The sequence below is a fragment of the Macaca nemestrina genome, chromosome 3, assembly GCF_043159975.1.
Source record: "Macaca nemestrina isolate mMacNem1 chromosome 3, mMacNem.hap1, whole genome shotgun sequence".
Taxonomy (NCBI): Eukaryota; Metazoa; Chordata; class Mammalia; order Primates; family Cercopithecidae; genus Macaca; species Macaca nemestrina.
The window spans coordinates 88,002,799-88,023,332 of record NC_092127.1 but is presented as its reverse complement, the minus strand read 5'-3'; the positions used below and the strand labels follow the sequence as shown (position 1 = coordinate 88,023,332).

Here is a 20,534-nt window from a genome sequence, read left to right as displayed (position 1 = left end):
TAATGCATAAGATAGAACCGACTTCAGATACCTCTAAGAAACCTGCATAATTGGTCTTTATAGCTTTTTACAGATTATGAAAATTGTGAATATAAAGACTGTCTTCTTTGGGAAAATACATGTCCAACAGTTGAAGTAATCCCTAAATCTTATCTTGTCTTTTTCTTTCCTGACCTAACTTAACAATAACAAACCTTGAGCTCTTATATCCCAGCAAAGGGATGTTATGCAGAAGTTACTTTAGATATCCACCCAGTTTTGCTGTTGGCTATGAATTGTGACAAGTGCTTCAGTACATTTTCCTACACCACCAGGCACTTGAGCCCTAGATTTAAAAAAAGCACCATAAGCAATGGGTAACTGTTTACTCTGATGGAATGACTTCGAAATTGTAGCCTTTATAATTTTTACTCATGTAGCTACAAAATAATATCCCCAAAGAATACTATTCCCATTCCATGTTTAAATAGTTGTAAATAATGTTGTAAATATTATGAGATTAAAATGAAATGGCTATATTACTCTGTTACCAATGGTATATAAATATCACAGCAATCTGAGTCCCACTATCATTCATTTAGAGAAAAGTCCAGGAATGAAATCCTCATTGATATTTAGAAATCATATATTATTATTATTTTCTTTGAAATTGTAGTTCCACTTTAAAATTCCCCAATTTTGTTCCAGTGCATTAAAATTTTTTTAAAATATATACATATTTTAAATTAGACAGGCTCTCTACATGTGGCCCAGGCTGAACTAGGACTCCTGGGCTCAAGTGATCCTCCCGCCTCAGCCTCCCAAGTCGGGTTACAGGTATGCTGAACTTTAAAATATTTTTGTCACTACATTATATGTTATGTTTAAAAATTTAACTAAATTTTAGAAATTTCCTGAGATGATGGATACTAAGTGTTCAAAAATTCCTTTTAAATAACACAATATCATAATTATTATAGAGAGTTCACAATTATGAACTCTTTAGTTCATAATTGAGAGAGCACTAACATATGATAAATATTCAGAAATATTAAAATGCACAGAAATAAAATTTTATTGGAATTCATCTCTTAATGATAAAGATGGGAAGAAAATTACATTGCTCCCTTGATTAAAGAGACTTCCTAGATACGAAGCTTTTCCAATGTCTCTTTGTGTGTGTGCCCCAGAGATTTTTATAGCTCAAGGAAATGTTCATACTGACTATGTCTAGGGAGACCTGTGCCTTTTTGTTAAAATGGAAAAAGGGCATTTGAGAAAGAGGAGGCAGGAAAGGAGAAGCTGCAATAAGGCCTCCAGCCAAGGTGCCTTCTCAGGCTGATCACTTTTAAGAAAATAAGACTTATGGTGGCTGAGGATGTGAAACTGGATTCCCTTTAACTCCTCTTGAAATGTCTTAGGGTGATTGCGACAGTACAGATACTCCAGCCTGAAGAGTGCTGTTCTATCAAGAATTAGATTACTCTATTTCTAGAGTTGACAGCTATTGGAAGAACTCCTTAACTTGCCATAAACTTGGAAATCCTGCACTGTTCATCTATTTAGGGTCAGTGCAGTCAAAGTGAATCCAGAGATTGTTAGGTACTTTCTCTCACCAAACAAAGCCATATGTATGCTTATATATTACTATTTTGGGCAAAAGAAAAATACATTCAGGACAACAAGTGAAAAAAATCCTGGTAAAAATTCATCTTTTTGAAGATTACAAACTAAAATATTTAGAGTATCTTTCTAATATGGATCCTAACTCTATTAACTATCCCTCCCATAGGTGATAAAATTGGGACATAATTGCCACTCACTCCAAATGACTCTAAAGCACACATTCTGAATTTCTTCCATATGTTTTTTTAACTTGACTACAATCTCAGTATATATTAAGAGCCTGCAATGAATGGTGTGATATTTGGCATAAGGCTATTCTGTCTTACATCCCACTTTGAAAGCAATAGAAGAGCCTTTAAAAAATATATATATATTTTAAAAAGGTTTCTCCCGTGTAATGGATTTTAAGTGTTCAATGGATTTTAAGGAAGGCCAGAAGAGCCTAGACTAGTTTTTTCTCCACCTCTCTTGTCATAAAACATAACCAAATTCTTTGGATAGGTAGTCTTAAAAATGGACAGATTACTCCCAAATGCCCAATTACTGTCATTATTTGGTTATTTTCTGTTTATCAGTTACTTTCATTTCCAAACTCTAATTTGATTCCATGCACTTTTGTTCTCTAAGATGTTGTGTTCCGTCTGTTTAATGACTCCTTGGTTGAGTTGCAGAAGCTGACTATAAGCAGAATTCTCACTGGGTGAAAGTAAAAGACTTTACAGTAGATTAGGAACCTTCCACTGATTTTTCAAGAAACTCTAACATGTTCAGCTAACGCCTTACAAAGCATATTGCCCCCCCTTTTAATATTTACCAAGGAAGCTATTAAAAGCCATAAAATCTGACTTGGCTTAACCCCTTTATCGAGACAAAAACACATCAATTTTATAAAGTAGCAACAGAAAATAAAAACAAAAAGGAATAAATCTAAATTTAATAATATTGATTTATTATCTCAAAGGGAAGCAGTCATAATGCCTAGATGTCTAATCAAAGATTGCTCTTGATATGGATGAAGATATAACTGTTTAATAGGTGTTTATTGAGGACATAATTGTGCATACGTGGTAAGTGCTGGAAGAATGCATTCAGACTAGAACTTAATTCTGGGCCCATATGGATTTATACATTTATCAAATACTAGAATGACATTTACATGTTATCTCTGCCATGATATAAAGTGAAGGGAGAAAATGAACAGAGTAAAATATTATGTTTGATTGTCCCATATGTTTTATCCTAGATAAAAAGTTAATTTGAGTACCACTTGACAGCATAATAAAAAACAGACAGAAACAAGTAATACAACTCCTTCATCTGACAGTGGAGAATGGCTGAGGCACTGGCAGGTAATGAAGCTTATCTGAAAATAAGTCATTCAAAGGTCTGTTACTATTCACAGTCCACACACGGTGTTTTGTTACTTTGTGGGAGACGTAGTAAAGTTTTGCCCAAGGAGGAGAAGTAGAGGTTCTGGTCAGTGACCCAGGCAACATCAAAAAGTAGATGGTTCCCAAGTCATGAGACTTTAGCATCATTTAAACATATTATTATCTTACCAGGAGAATGGATGTGCTAGTCGAAAATGTGTTGGTTTGCAACAGATGCATAGTAAAGAAGAGTAGCTGAGGCAAACATTTGAAATGTTCTGGGAAGTACTGTCCATGGGCCAAATGGCTGTGAAGTGCTTTGGTCTTACAGCGAAGCTTTGGATCACAAATACTTGGCTTGTGCACTTCTCTTAAGACATATAACTAAACCGGCATTTGAAAGCCAGAACAGAACAGAGGTAAAGAACTTGTGTCTAGAATAAAAGACCTTGGTCTAAGTCCCGCCACTATCATTTACTAGCTATCCTGGGCAAGTATTAAGTAAGTGTCTTTAAGGCTCACTTTCCTTATCTAAAAAGTGAGGAATGTTCTAAATGCATTATTTGCATTATTTCATATAATCCTCACAACAACCACATGGAGATGGTACTACTAGTCTCCATTTGACAGAGAACAATTCTAAGGAACAAAACGTTATTTGCCTAAGGTCTTTAGCTAGAGATGATTCAGAACCAGGATTCATTACAGTACCAGCTAACTGACCTACTTCACTCGCGGTGGCAGAATAAGTAATGTTCTCATTCATTCTCAACATTCAACAAACACATGTGCCAGTTAGGGTGCTACCTGCTAATGCATGTAGAACAGAGCTTTGGTATATGGGAAGTATTGTAAAATGCTTGTTATTATTTAGAAGAAAACACTTGTACAGATATGAACATTCCAGTTACATTTCTCTCTGTAAATTAAATGATGTATTATGTGTTCTTGGTGAATATCAAGCTGCCCTGAGATGTGGCCTCATTTATGTTTTGTGCCAGCCAGGCTAAAGGCTGGACCCCAGATTATGGCAAACACACTTGGAGAGAATGAGAGGAGCCAGGATGCTGCTGGCTTTGCAGTCAGAACAAAATAAACCACCCCAAATAGATGGGTTGACAAAATAGAATCAACATTTCTATTTCTACAGAGTTCTGAGACAAAATGGGAGAACAGCTTTTATATCTTCTCATGAGCTAAGAATAAAGAGGGGAAAAAACAGATTTTAGAAGAGTGAAAATAGGAAAATCTCAGAGAGAAATACTTTTAACATTTAAATTTTGTGGGCATTTATTGAACTTTTAAGTACAGCCTTTACACCCGCCATAAGAGATCAAACAGTTACTCTAAAAAGAATGTTTTAGAAACTGTGGACTCAACAACTCTCTTGCTGCCTCCCCTAAACGCCTATATCCTATGACTAGCATGTTTAAACACCTATATCCTCCACATGACTAGCATGTTTAAATTGTTCAGTCAGTTATCAATTACTCTAATAAACGTACAATCTTCAAGTTAAGAACCTGAATCCATTAATGCTTTAGTACAAAGAGAATTGGGAAAGCTCTGCCAGAAAAGTTTGAAAAATATAGTTTATTTTCTTTTGGTATTAGTTTTCAGCAAGCTAACATTACTTACTACAGGCCTTTCTACAAAGAATGCCTCTTTCACATGCCAATTATCTCAACCCTATTTGCAAGAAGTAAAGTGTTCTAAAACACAGAGAGTCTTTGCTTTCACTGAGAGAGAGAGCTCTCTATTTCAGTGCCTTTCAAATAAAGAATGCATTAAGGCCTATAGGGCCACATGTTTACTTCCCTTTTGCAACATGGTTTGCTTTCTCGAATAAATTTTATAAACACATTTATGCTTAGATGTGCAATAGCTAATGTTTAGTATAAGTAGGCTAATGTCACCATTAGTTGAATAAAAACTAATGCTATAAAAATAATTTCTCTTAAAAGCTGTATAAAATATATACTATATATGCATATAATACTGCATGTTGAAACACAGTTATAAAATCTGGAGTATTTTCTGTAATATTACCTTACTGTGAGCATAATACGCTGGTCAATGGTGGGCATTATCCAGCCAATTAGCTGCAACAGGGATATGGCTGTTTTTTTAACATTTAGTTCATTCTGCAAATTATGAGCTTCCATGCAATGTGAAAATTATGCCAGATAATTAAGAAACACATTTGTGCAGTCATGGTAGTACAGTATGAAGAAAAGGCAGTACTTCTGATGCCTATATTACTGCATCATTTTAATTGCTAAGTTAAAAGGATTTTAATTATTGTGACCAAAGATGAAAGGCCAGATTTGATGAAACTAATTAAAATATGATAGCTAACCAGGCAGCTTGTTTGATAGTCAAGGTCTCAAAATGTCAACAAACCTAAATACGATGAGAATCATACCAAACTACACCTAGTAAATGCCCATGTATTTTTCAGACATTTTTTAGTTTTAATGATATAGTAGCTATAACAAGGTGTCTTCTTTTTAAGATGAAAGCATAATGAAACAAGTGGTTTTCTGTACTTTATAAAGGGTCTAAGAAATAAATAATAAATTTATAGAGACAAACGATTTAGCTTCTAAGTTAGACACTAAAATATTAGGCAACTGAAAACAAACAAAAAGAAAACCCAACAATAAACTGGGAAAACAATAAAAAAAAAGCCTGAGAAGAATTTAGTCTTTTAAAAATATTAACCTACCTTTTTACACATCTTCCTTTCCCTGTACCCTAATTACATCATGCAAATGCAGTTATTATAAAAATATAAGAGATGTTAAAATGTTAACACTGGTAAACTGATGTCCACTTTTGCATATAATTTCCTTGAAAAAATAATATGGACTTATCACATGGCCACATTTTCTAAAACATCAAAATTCATAAATTTTTTTTTTGGCTTTTCAGAAGTAGAAAAAGAAAGATGTCCCCCACCTTCTTCCTTTAGTTATTAAATATTTTATCCCAATTCCTGCTGCCTCCCCTAACGCCTATATGCTGTGACTAGCATGTTTAAACACCTATATCCTCTGCATGACTACCATGTTTAAAACTGGTTTCTTATTCCACTTGACTCCAAGTTCAGTGAAGGCAGAGACCACATGTGTTGTGTTCATCATTGAATATATGGTAAAATATATTATGTCCATATTTGCTTTTAATGAATACACAGATATAAAAATATGTAAAGTAAAAACACAATGTGATATTAGAATTGGGTACACTGAATTTTATTTTAGTATTTTGCTTTTGTCAATGATTTAAATTCTACATGCTACTGTAAAAATAAAATAAATTTTGCTGTTCACCTCTTTCAACAATCTGATATCTGATAACCAAAGTCATGGTCCTAATTCTGGCCAGACTTATATCTCATATTAATTTTTCCACACTGGGTGCAAATATTTTTAAGTAGCTGTTGCTTGAACTGCTACACAAACCTGGTTTTTGTGCTCTCTCATCACTCTTATTTTCTCCTTCTTTCATCTCCAGCTTTTACAGTGCAGGCTAATTTTAAAAATCAGTCCTCAATTTTGTGAGATTTTATTCCAAATCAGCAACTTTGGAGGCCTATTTCACTCTTAATAAATTCAGTTATTATTTAATCCTAGGCCTCTGTCACTGCCCCAATTTCTTTCTCAATTTCTAGATCTCCTTTCCCAAATCCTGCTTGGACATTTCTAGAATTACACATGTCAGTTTTATTCAAACTCCTGCCTGTAACATAACTCATCTGTCTCCTGGAGGTGGTGACTTTTTCCATAAATGTTATCATACCTCCTATGGCCCTAGGTTTGAACCATCAAACTCAACTTTTGTTTCCTTTGCCCCTCTATCTAAGACCTGTTGATTCTACTTTGTAAGTCCTCGGAAATATCTTTTGAACAGTTCCTTTTTAATGTTTTTTTCTTAACAATATTTTTGTTCAGATCTTGTCAGTGCAACTTCAAGATACTTTATTAAGTTCCTAAACTGTATCCCTACTCACCCTTTGTTCATTTTCCAAGCATTTATCTAAGCTTGAAAAAGTTTTTGCTTTTTCTCAAATACTGCTTTTATTATGTTACTCCTTGACTTACTAACTTCAGGTTGGGCTTCAATGTTGACAGAACAAGAATCTCATCACCACTGTGTTCCTTAGAGCATATTTTCTTTTGTATGTCTAAATGGGTTTGTTTCTATTGTTTATATTAAAATGTAATATATTCCCCCTAAACTGTCAAATATTACAGGCTATAACGTCATTTTTTTAGATTGGGAAATTGAAATATAGGATGCTAAAATGAGTTGCTCAGAAATAATAATCACAGCACACAAAAAAGCTCCAAGCTAATGGCTCTTAGCCTATGTGCTGCTAAATGCACAAAGTGATGGGACTTTCTTTTTTTTTTTTTTTTTTTTTTTTTGAGACGGAGTCTTTGCTCTGTCACCCAGGCTGGGGTGCAGTGGCGCGAACTCGGCTCACTACAAGCTCCGCCTCCTGGGTTTACGCCATTCTCCAACCTCAGCCTCCCGAGTAGCTGGGACTACAGGCGCCCGCCACCTCGCCCGGCTAGTTTTTTTTTGTACTTTTAGTAGAGACGGGGTTTCACCGTGTTAGCCAGGATGGTCTCGATCTCCTGACCTTGTGATCCGCCCGTCTCGGCCTCCCAAAGTGCTGGGATTACAGGCGTGAGCCACCGCGCCCGGCCCGAGTGATGAGACTTTCTACAGTTAAATCCTTAAACTTAATTTATTCACTCCATTTAGATTTTTAAATTAATCAAACCCATTTAGATTCTGTGACTATCTGAAAGTAATGATTTGGGGGTAATCCCTTTATGCTTGGGGTGCCAAGGCATTTCTACAAAAGAATTATTAGTGTCAAATGCTTTGTGCTAGGTCAAACATTCATCACGGCAAATAAATACAGTTTTGGTAGAAAATAATATATTCATACCCTTAGAAAAGTATTCCTCAAGGATCAGTAAGATACTACATTAGTCACACTAATTCCCAACTTTGCACTTTAAGTTCTCTACAACTGTTAACAGCTAGACAGAAATAGGTAGGGAGATACTCTAGAATCTGTGATAATAGACATGAAGAATTATCTAATTCAAGGCAGACTATGGAAGATAATTTTCTGGTATACGATATAGATGATTTCATAGAGGCATGCAAAAAGCTACTCTGATTACATATTCACCTGCTTATGGTTAACACTAGGAATAAGGCAAAAACGTTGATAAAGGATAAGAGTTCTACCATGTGGTTTGCTCTTTAGATAAAAGCAGACACATAAATTCTAATTTAATATTAAGTCTTTCCAGTGCAGCCTGAAACTGTATTTATCTTGAAATGTATTCACTTTATTATTTTTTCTTTCCTTTCTCATTCTACAGGACTTCAGTTTCACTTCCATAGTTTTTTCTGGTGAGTGAGACTTATCACATATCACAGTCTCAAACATAATCTGTATTTTTTAAAAAAGTGATCTCAGTGCCTACGATTTTAGGACCTAAAAGACAGTCCCAGATAAATAACTATTCCTAACTTACAAAACTATCACTAGGTTTCCAATGCTTACTGTTTCTCCAGACTTCCTTATTATAATAATGAACAATAAAGAAACCCTTGTAATGAAGGTTGATTTCTGTTAGCTCTACTTTGGAATCATTTACTAAAGCTTGGTCTGAAATGAGTCTTCTTCATTAATGTGCATTATCTACCAAATGTGATACCTCTACTTGGATTTCTTTTTTCTCTAAAGTGTTCCAGTGAATAACAACCCTAAATTGAAACCAGACTATCATTTTATCATCCAAAATAAGAAGTGGAAACAGGAAACAAAGACCCTAATACATATAAATTAGATCATCAAAAGACATTCATTGGCACTAAACTGCTTCCAAACTTCACAAGATAACAGAAGTTTTTAATTTTATTTTCAACAAAGACGACCACAGGCCAATTTAAAGCAGCAATCTTTTTCCAGACAGCCTATCAAATTCCTTTACTTATAAGACAGAAGCTAAGGAGGAGGGAATCATGACATGGTTTCTATCCAGAAGCCTGACTGAGCCAGAAGACTTTCTGTCTGCTCAGATACACCTAAATTTTTCACAAGATGAAACACATTTCTTCTTAGCCTATGTTAAAATAATAGAATGATATTGTTTCATATGCATTGACTTTCATGGCCAAATAATACTGCAAAATATATTTCTTCATTTCATAAAATATTTTTATTTTACAGTATACTTATATATTGTTATATTTATATTTTATTTTACAGTATATTTAATAGAACAAATTAAAGCATATTATATTTGCTTATTAGTTTTTTTTTTTTTAAAGCATCACACTGAATGAAAAAAATTTCAAACATTGTAATCACATGTGGTGGGAAGTTTAAGAGCCTGACAACCAGGCAGACATTAAATCCAGGCTCTGGTGCACTTCGCTAGCTGGATGAACTTAGGTTTTCAACTTACTGAGCCTGGATCACTTTATGTGTAAAATAAGGATAATAATAGTACATATATCAATAGGCTGTTTTGAGGATAAAAGATAATATAAATTGCCTAGTAAACTTAACATAAATGACAGTTAATAATAACAAATCTTTTGTTGGCCAGAAGGTAAAATTAGTAAATTAAAGAACTAAGCTTGATCCCTAACATGTACGTGTTAGTTGCTGTCACTAACATCATCATTAAATAGTAAAGACGAGTTGACAGATTCTGAAGGAAATGAGGAGCATCTCTAAATTGCTATAGGCGCTATAGACACTAAAAAGTCAAGCTGATAAGATAAAAGACAGTCATGGACTGTACAGGCACTATTATTACCTTTGACTTTCCCATTCACATTGGAGATGGAATGAAGTATTGAGAAGGGCTTGATAAATGACTCATGAAGGGATAGCCCACTTAAAATAAGCAGCAATGTAAGGAAGAATTTTATTTAAGTCTTTGGATGTCTTCTGATTTCTGCTTTGCCTTTTCAGCCAACAAATAAGGAGCCTGGCAAGCAGCAGAAGAGAGCCAGCCCCATGAGGGAGACAGGCTACAGGCTGCAGGCAGGAAGGATGGGGTGCGGAAATTTGGAAATTTTATCCTGAGGTTGGAAATAATGCGACCAAACAAACAAACAAACAAAAACTCACTTCAATATATATTATCAATAAACAGTATTCCCAAAGAAAATCAAAGATTTCTAAGAAACTTTACAAATTATTCTTTGAGCATCTTTGAGCACCCTAACCCTAACCCTTTGAGGAAATCCAGTTTTGCTGTCTTGTTACATCAAGTGCTAGGACTCCTGATTGCTCATACTGAAATATATAATATCTTAAGTAGAATACACTTTTTTTTTTTTTTTTGTCAGTCTCACTTTTAGCCAGGTTGGAGTGCAGTGGTGTAATCATGGCTCACTGCAACCTCTGTCTCCCGGATTCAAGCAATTCTTGTGCCTCAGCTTCCCAAGTAGCTGTGAATACAGATGTGCACCACCATGCACACCTATTTTTTTGTAATTTTAGCAGAGACAAGGTTTTGCCACGTTGGCCAGGCTGGTCTCCAATTCCTGATCTCAAGTGATATGCCGGCCTTGGCCTCCCAAAGTGCTGGGATTATAGGCATGCGCCACTGCACCCAGCAAAATATACTTTTAATTAAAACTTAAAACTTTCATTTCTGTGTTTTTTCTAAATGACAAATTTATGAGATTTGAACTAAAAGGTCACATTTAGAAGTCACAGTTACAAACCGAGGACAGCATCTATTAAGATTAACTTTGACACATCTCAGACTCAGATCCCTAAAGTCCTCAATGTTCACACTGAACATGCTCTTAAACTTGCATCTAGAAAAATGTGGGCAGACAAGATCACACTAATGCTGGCCCATCAGTTTCCACATTCAATGGAGAGGCATTCAGCATTCTTCTATTATCACCCTGTTTAGAAAGGAGAAAACTATTCACAAAGGATAAATGTAGAACCTAATATGTTTTTCCCAAAGCACCAGCTTCTTCTCAATCATAACCTATCGTTAATGCATAATGTATATGATGCCTCTCCTTGCTGAATTTAATTTCTCTTCTTCAGTTCCTCTAGGCTCTTTTTCTATGAAATTTGAATCTGATGCTGCTCATGGAACCAAGGCCTGCACTGCTATCATATGCTGGCAAAGCCCAATCAGGCAGAAGGATTTTTTCTTTCACCTCTCCTCATCTCTTTCTTCCTTCTCCTCCCATACGTACATATACAAAAGAAATAAAGCATAAGATTAGATGATTGTTTCTCTTTAGTTTGACTAAGGGAAATACACCAACAAATTTTAAATAAGATGGGGAAAAAAGGCAGAAAAAACACCCACATACTACTGGTTAAGTGAGGTCCAATATACAGGAAACCAAGGAAATTCAGTTGTCTATCCCTAAAAATTATATAGCAATAATTTTATCTCTTTCTGCTCGCTCCCAAACTGACAAGTCATATATAGACACATAGGACTTTTAATATGCATTACATGTTTTAATTAGCCTGTGTGTAAATTTCGCTTAAAATTTTGAAAACACTAATCTTACTGTTAATACAGCTGAGCAGAAATAAGCTAAAGTAGAATAAACTGCTCAGAACGATAAATAACTTAATGATGTTTAACCTGATAGGAATGGATCACTGAAGGAAGCGGATAAAAGTGAGAGATAAAGCTCATCTTTTCTAGTTGGTAAGAGCACGTTAGGTATTCCTGACCATCTTCCTCCCTGCACCTGGGAGGACAAAATTTCTCTGCAGGACTGACTTAAAACTTAAAGAGTGGTAAAGTGGGTATTCAGGGGTCTGCTTAGAAAGAAAAAAATTCTTCCAAGGGCCCTAAGAAAAACATACACTCCTATAATTGGAATTAAAACAGAGTTTAAAAAGTAATTGGTGATGAGCACAGCACACTGATTAGAACTAATTATTTTTTTAAAAAGTATCTGACAAAACAAATCCTTTCACGTAAGCGATTGAGATGATGAGTAAAGGGTGCTTACTAGAAGTGAAGTAAGCACAGGGTTAGTCTTGGTGATGTTTAAGTCTGCAGGAATAGCATGTAACAGTGAAATGTACAGTCATTTTGGCTATGGTACCTAGTACTTAGTAGATACTGAATATATATTTGCTGAGTGAATGGATTAACATAAAAATTACGAACATGTGTAGGTCTACACATTCTTATTCTCTACAGTATGTTACATTTTTGTTCTCTATATCATAAATACTGGCTAGTGGACTTGGCAAAACAAACATTTGTTAATAGGGGATTATGACTGTATTAATGCTAATCTTTCTTTTAAAGAATAAAAGGACTATAGTGAAAGGTACATACTGAAAAATGTTTGTTGATGTTTAAGATTTAGGTTCCATGTGGTTAGTATTTTTTTAGGAAATAGTTTCTGCCATTCTGAAAATAGTATTATCATTTAAAAGATAACAGTAGCAAACTGTGGCTATAACATATGAAACATCTAGAATTTAGATAAAGCACAAAATGTCCATTGATCTCCTGCATATTACAAAATATGTCAATATATTTAAGTTCTTATATATTCTAAATTTAGCCCAGTAAAGTTGTTTTTTTAATATATCAATTTTTCCCTTTCCTTCCCTATGTTGCACATCTCCTTGCAATGTGGTATATGACTCAAAACTAGTATATGAAGAAAAGTAATAAAGACAAGAGAAGTTGCAGAAAGGAGAAAAACTATGAGATGTTAGAAATAAATCTTATACATTTAATTTACCTAAGTATATAGACTCTATTTACATGAGTGTATGAACAGGTTTATTTTACTTTTGCCTGTAGCATTAGGTATTTTCCATTTATAGCCATGACCTGTATTAAGCTCAGGTAAACATTAAATCATGCCATTTGGAAACCAACTTTCAGAAAGGACCACATTCTCTTTTCATTTTACTCCAGTGCAGTTTTTAAAGGTATGAATTTTATCCATTTAAACTCACCATAATATCTAGTTTCCCTTGCCCTCTTCACCCTTTATTTATAATTTGTCTCATTTTATTGATATTATTGGTTTATGCATCAGTCTCTCCAACCAGTTTGCAACTTCTTCAGGGAATAGGTTTTTAATGCATCTTATAACCCTGAGTGTCCTGAATCTAGGACCTCTGAGTATACTTTAAGTAATCTCCAGACTACTTACAATACTGAATACAATGTCAGTGCTATGTAGATAGTTGTTAAACTGCATTATTTAAGGAACAATGACAAGACAAAAAATGTCTGTATGTGTTCAGTACAGATGCAACTTTTTCCTGAATTATTTTCAATCTGAGGTTGTTTGAATCCATGGATGCAGAGCCCTCCGATATGGAGGGCTGACTGTACTTCTGCTTTTTTTTGAGACGGGATCTTGCTCTGTCACCCAGGCTGGAGTATTGTGGTATGACCATGGCTCACTGCAGCCTCAACCTCCTGGGCTCAAGATTTCCTCCCACTTTAGCCTTCTGAGTAACTAAGACCAGAATCATGCACCACCACACATGGCTAATTTTTTGTAGAAATGAGTTCTCCCTATGCTTCCCAGGCTGGTCTCAAAATCCTGGACTCAGGTGATCTCCTGCCTCAGCCTATCAAAGTGCTAGGAACCACTGCACCCAGCCCCAACTGTACTTCTTAAATGCAGTAAAGTTTGCTTTTATGCTTTTCTTCTCTAAGTACATTTTGTCAGTTTCTATTCATTTTGAGGTGCTTTTGTAAGACTCAGGGTAATTTTCTCCTCCATATTTAACTTCATGGATCTGTGCCCCTTGCAGAAAAAGCATACTCTGTGAGGGTAAACACCAAGTAATATCTTAAAAAACATAAAAAACTCCTTATGGTTTATTCATTACCTATTACTACAGAAAGAAGAAATATTGGGATTGACATAAATACCAATATATCAATATGTAAATGTCTTCTTTTACCATAAATATCAAAACTTGAATAATTGACGTGAGCAATTCCATTAGAGGACATTTTTAAATTGCCTGGTAAAAGAAATTGTCCAGTAAATGGTAACATTTGTTAGAAAATAAAGGATTACATTTGTATCAAAAAGCCAAAAAAGGTCACTTAGCAATATGAGCTACTGAAAGCTTATTAAAACAGTTTACTACTTTAACAATGTTTTTAAAGTAATGAGAAAATTCTCAAATTTGTTTCTTATACTTTTAAAAAGTAAACAGAAAATAAAATCATATCCTTCATTCTCAATTTATATATATATATATGTGTGTGTATTTTTTTTTTTTTTTTTTGAGATGGAGTCTGGCTCTGTCACCCAGGCTGGAGTACAGTGGTGTGATCTTGGCTCACTGCAAGCTCCGCTTCCCAGGTTCACAACATTCTCCTGCCTCAGCCTCCCGGGTAGCTGGGACTACAGGCGCCCACCACCACGCCTGGCTAATTTTTTGTACTTTTTGGAGAGATGGGGTTTCACCGTGTTAGCCAGGATGGTCTCGATCTCCTGACCTCATGATCCGCCCGCCTCGGCCTCCCAAAATGCTGGGATTACAGGCGTAATATGTTATGTTTTAAACATAATCCAAATCTTAGAAATTTATTCTTAGGTTTAGCAATGAGACTCCAAGTAATTATCTGGCAAATAGCATTAGCACAAAGGCTCAAGCCTCTTACCATCAAATCCATCTTCTTCTGACCCTAGTTCATCATCAGAGCAGATGTTGAGGACATTTACCAGCATCTCAGTCACTAAAGAGAGAAAGCAAAGAAAGAAAAGTCAGGGGGTTTTCTGTTACAACCTTAACTATTACTCTGGCAATGTTAATGAGCAAATGTAGCAATAACATTTCTTATTTAGATTGTATATAGAAGCAGTTTCCATAAACATCCAGATCATAAAAAACAGCCTTTGTAATTCTATGCAGACTTTATAAAACTATTAGCTCATGCTTATGATATCTAATGGTAACATTTACTAGCTCTAGGTCAATAGACAATGACAAATCAAATATGTGGATGTGAATATACTATAAATCAACAAAAGAGAAAATAGGTTTTTTTGAATTTTTATTATCACACAATGATAAGGCTTAATCTAGATCAGATTACAACGTTCTGTTCAGTAGGGACTAAGAATGATGAATTTTTAAAATATTTTTAATCACCTAGAGAACTTCACGCCATTATAGGCATGTGGTTTTGTGTTTATTACAAACTGCTGATTGAGAAACTAATATATCTGAAGTATTTTTCAGAATACTAATTTTAAAAATGTATTGACAGAAATATCATTAAATTTGATTTTCAAAAATGCTTAAAAAATTAAATAGTTGCAGTTTAATCAGAAATTTACTTAATAGATTACAGTAGGATTATATAAAAGTGTTGTACAGAGGAAATTAGTACTGCATTATTTTTATACTACAAAGCATGCTATTTACATTTAACAATTTTTGAAATTAGATTGGATTCTACTATGCATGTGAAAAGAAGCCTGTCTACTGCTTCTTTGAGAGCTAGTTTTTAAAGTAATACGCTATTTCAAAACATGTCCTTCTAGAATTGAAGATGTATGATACAGAGTGAAACTTCAATGGAGCCAACATTGATCCAGAGTTTCAGTTTAATTAGCAAAACTGGATTTTGTGTACCAACAGATTAATATGCTAATTTCTAATAAATGTCCCAAATTTTAATAATTAATAGAAACAATTCAAATAAAGAGTGCTCAGAAGGTGCCCCATAGTTGTCAGGATCCACACTGCTTCTGTTTCCAGTGAAGTCAACAGATGATGCTACTCCAATTTGATCAGTGCAAGAAAGTTGCAATATGGAGTAGTACTGGGATTATTTATCAGAGACTATTAAAAATTTATTTTTGATTATTTTGATATCCAAAGGGAAGACTTCTTTGCTGACAACTCAAAACTTCACTGGTTTAATCATTTTAGGGCATTTAAAGGGAAAACAACAATTAGGGTTTCAGAAAAATATTTAGCTTTTCTCTGATACTCCTTATAGGACATCATTACTCTGATACGTAGGGAACACTCATCTTTCTCGTAATGCCCATTCACCTTCTCATGGAAAATATGAGACGATACGTGATAATCAATCTGTGTATCACTGTTAGGCCTCCTGAATGAAAAACAAGTGGTGCAGGCATTTCCTCAAAATTTTTGTTGGAGTTTAAGTCAACATATGAAAGCAAAACAGAGGGGGAAAGAAGGCAGGCAAGAAGAAAGTTAATAAACAACTTTTAAAATGTAAATTTGTCTCCTGTTCTGTACCTTATAATGTGCTAATGCCTACATTATTGATGAACTACTTTGTTGTTGTTGTACATATTGTTCTTCAAAATATTGTAGCCATTAAGCACTATTAAATAATAATTTATTAACATCAGAAATGTAAGGAGAGCATGGCTATCCTAATCTTTTAATTTGGCAGATAATCTTTTAATTTGGCAGATAAAATTAAATAGTCCTTTGGGATTATAGTATAAAGGGGTAAGGAAAAAGTGTAGACATTACTTGAAACCAGGTAAAGCTGTATTTCCATTATATTTTAAAGAGTTATATTATTCTAATAAAATTGTAAAAATTTCCTAAATATTCGTTTTTGTTTTTGTTTTTTTCTGCTTCCCCCTAATTCACCAATTGTGTTCTGTTAATAGGATGCAGAGTGACACACTTCTACCTCCAAATCACATCTTTCATTGTACAACTTGTACATTTTATTGGCTGGGCCAAAGTTCTTCTCTTTCTGAGTGTTTAATCTCCTTTCCTTCCTTCCTAAACTATTTTAAGAAGAACATCTCAGGATTCCACAACATACCTTTTTCCCCAACAAAAGGCAGGGACCAAGTAAAAACATCCATGAAATTTGGAAGCCAGTATGGATGAGGAGAACAGTTGAATTGCCTGATATTCATAACATTGTTCTCATACTTCAATACTGCAGCTAAAAATAACCAAAAAAGGATGTCAGAAACACAGGACATATTTCGGCTTCTATGTATGGCTTTACCTCATCAAGAAAATTCAACCATTTGACTGAAGTTCCAAAACATCCAGGCTCATACCTTAGGCATCCCAGAATGCTTATATAACTTATGTACTTGAACCTTATTCTACACAATATATGAATACTTAATATGGAATTGTATAACAAATTAGAAAATATTTATACAAAATAGTTAATCCACTGTCTGTCAGGAATTGTATCAAGCTCCCCTTTCAGCCAAGAATACTTTAGTCTTAAAATTTGATATCTGATGACACTAATAAAAGTGGCACAGCTAAGTTTGACATAATAATCTCCTGAAATATTTGAATGAATTTATTTTTTAAAAATAAAACTTCATCTAGTAGAACTCCCAACAGTTGTACAAAATAGTTTAAGTTAGATTGCTTTATTTTTTAATGCTTATTTTATTTTTTAAATTAACATAATAATAGTACATATTCATGGGGTATATAGTGATGTTTTGATACATATAATGCACAGTAATCAGATCAGGGTAATTAGCTATACATTAAATACCATATCAAACATTTATCATTTATTTGTGTTTAGAACATTCAATATTCTCCTTCCAGCTATTTGAAATTATAATCTATTATTGTTAACTATAGTTACCCTATGGTAGATTGCTTTCTTGACTTAATAAAATAAAATGTTTGGATTGAATCTCACACAAAATAATGTGCTTCTATCTAACTCTATCCTTGATTTCTGAAAAAGATGTCCATCTATGACTCAGGAAAACAAATCTGCATGCTTCACGTCTCTGTAAGTACTTTCAATAAAGGAAAAGTCACCTGTTTTAGTGGGGATCACCTATTCTACGGATAGACAATTTTAAGTTGCAGGAAATTCTCAGGTTGAGTTTAAACCTGCCTTTACCAGTCACTGATCATAGTTTTGCTATGTGTTTCATATTTAATATTTAAAAGGCTGTCATTCTGCTTCTGAATGACAGCCTTTTAAATATTAAATATGATACTCAAGCATATCTTCTTAGGCTTTGGCAAGATTTCATTTTTATTATCTATTCAGGGCATAATTAGTATTACATTAGAAGACAGTAACCAACGGAGTCTACATGATATCATAGGATCTTTTCTTGTTTATGTTACGGGGTTGAAAATACAGAAAAATTAATCATTACTTTTTTGTTTATACTCAGAATGGAGGATCAGGAGCTGGAGACACATCTTGGTATCTGCTTTATAATCTTTTTCAAGCAAATTATTTTTATCCCCTTTCACCCTCTTTAATATGACATGGCTTCTTGATGCTTTAGCTCATCATGCTCAACCTATTCTGAATGCATGCCAGATCGGCAATGTCTCTGTTAAAATGTGGCCCAGAAGTAATTTAATCTTCTAGGTCGGTTTGAACAGTGCAGAGTATGGGGAGAATATATCGTTTTCTGTGGTGTGGATACTATATATATCATATGCCTAACAATATGTTGATGTTTTTAGCAGCCTGCATTTAACTAAACTCGTACTTGTGAATGGTAAGGCCTTTGTTTTGCATTGTTATTTCTGGCTGACCAACATGGTTCCAGGGAACATATAATCACAGACACTTTGGGGACAAGAAATGTAGATAGTGTAGGCAATACTGATATGAAGGTAGTCATCCTCTTCTTCCTGTGGAATTCTAATTCCTGCATATGTTTCTGTAAACCCATTCCCTTTTACGTTGCTTTATCGTTTATGCCATAAGGATACATTTACATGATATTAAAAACATGCAAAATAAAAAAAAAAATCAAGGCAAACTACCATACCAATACTTTTGATTTTCAGTTTAAGAAAGGTGACGTATTTCCTATCTTTGCTAAGTGCTACCAGAGCTCTAGCTCCATGTAAAAGGTTTTTACTATTTCGGAACACTGAATATTCACAGCAGAAATGCATCCTCGTATCTTCAGATGAATCTTTAAGGCTTTAAATTGTCTTTTTGAAGAGTAATTTCTCCTCTAAGTTCCCCCACTTTTTATTAACCTTAGGTCGGTGGTATAGCAGGCAGAAGAAAAGTAAATATTATAATTAACAGTGCCCTGGAGGCAAGAGATAGGCTTTATGTAATAATCTGCACAACAAATCTGAGAAGCAGGTGTGACTGCCCTTATGTTACAAAGGACTTGTGGTTGAGAAATGGAGAAACTTGCTCAAGATCACACAACCAGTAACTGACAGATCTCACTCATTATTTAAACTCAGCTTTTTCTGACACCAAATTCATTCCCTTTCTTTCATTCCCTGCTGTCTCTCATAAATTATAAATGTATGAATTCTAGTCCTAGCTGTTATAATAATTTAACTTCGAATATGGATTTCATAATTAGAGAGGTTTTAGTTTTTGCCAAAATACATGTTTGAGTGAAACAGGATGCAATTCACAAGCAAGGGTAAGGCTCATCCAATAGACAAAACAGAAGTTCTGTTTTGTAGCTGGTGAGATAAAAGTTCATTTGATCTTGGCTCAATACAATTTACTTCAGTACCTACTGATAAAAGCAAATATTGTTTTTAGATTTTATTTTCATTTATTTACTGAGTATTTGATATATGCCGGCATTATGTGTGGCCCTTTATAAACATAATTACAAATCTTCACAATATTCCTCAAAAGTGGTTCTTATCATTTATATTTTGAAAACAAGCAAACAGAGATGTTATCTGCCTACAGTCACACTTAGAAAGAGGTAAATCTCACTTTTGGCCTGAGTCTAAAGTCCCTCATCCTTCTAGTACATCATAATATATTCATTCTAATAGTATAAATAATTCAGTGTCTATCAAGTTGTGGACACAAATTCTTTCTCCTTCCATGTTTAATCTCTTTAAAGAAGAGCACTGGACTGGAAAGCCAGGAGTCCAGACTACAAGATGGAATCTGTCACTAATTATTCACCAGACTAAGGTACTTAGTATCTTTAAGTTAAGTCTCAGTTACCTAACTATGTGGGTTTATAAATAATTTATAAAATCTCTTCCGGATCTGAATGATGTTAACAAACTTCATTGTAAACAATGAAAGGCCTCATCACTAATGCAATAAATAATATTCTCAGTAGTTCTATAAGCTATAAATATAATTTTTTCTAATTTTTCTCTAGCTCGAAAAATCCTAAATTGAAAAATGAAATTACACCAATATGTATTCTTTTTTCTTCAGCAACACATTTATGCAAAAATACTTTTTGAACAACCTTACATTAGTAAGTTACTCAAAATTCTGATATTTTTGTAAAATAAATATATAACACAGAAATACATGAGGAATAAAAAAAAAAAACTAAAACAGTCCAAAATATCTGCAGTCACGAAATTCACAGTTAACGTTTCATCTTCCACCTCCCACATCCTCCGCCCCTGCCACCTGCCTCTGACTGTCATTGGGATTACAAAACCCAACTGGAGCCCTAACAGTGTGCTCTTCTCTGAAGTACTTGAAAGACATTTATCTCCAGTACAATATAAATAATACAAATAGTTGTACTTCAATAATC

At 34.2% G+C, this 20,534-nt stretch overlaps 1 protein-coding gene across 6 annotated transcripts in view; it reads right to left on the bottom strand.

The window, feature by feature from the left end:
• The window catches only part of LOC105486352 (protein phosphatase 3 catalytic subunit alpha), a 337,248-nt gene that overhangs the window by 23,943 nt on the left and 292,771 nt on the right, over nt 1–20,534 (bottom strand). For all 6 annotated transcript variants that reach the window (XM_071093251.1, XM_011749206.3, XM_011749207.3 and 3 more), the window contains 2 exons: nt 16,841–16,966; nt 14,678–14,752 (listed from right to left, as the gene is read on the bottom strand). In XM_071093251.1, the coding sequence (XP_070949352.1) occupies nt 14,678–14,752; nt 16,841–16,966 (201 nt within the window). The remainder of the gene's footprint in view (nt 1–14,677; nt 14,753–16,840; nt 16,967–20,534) is intronic.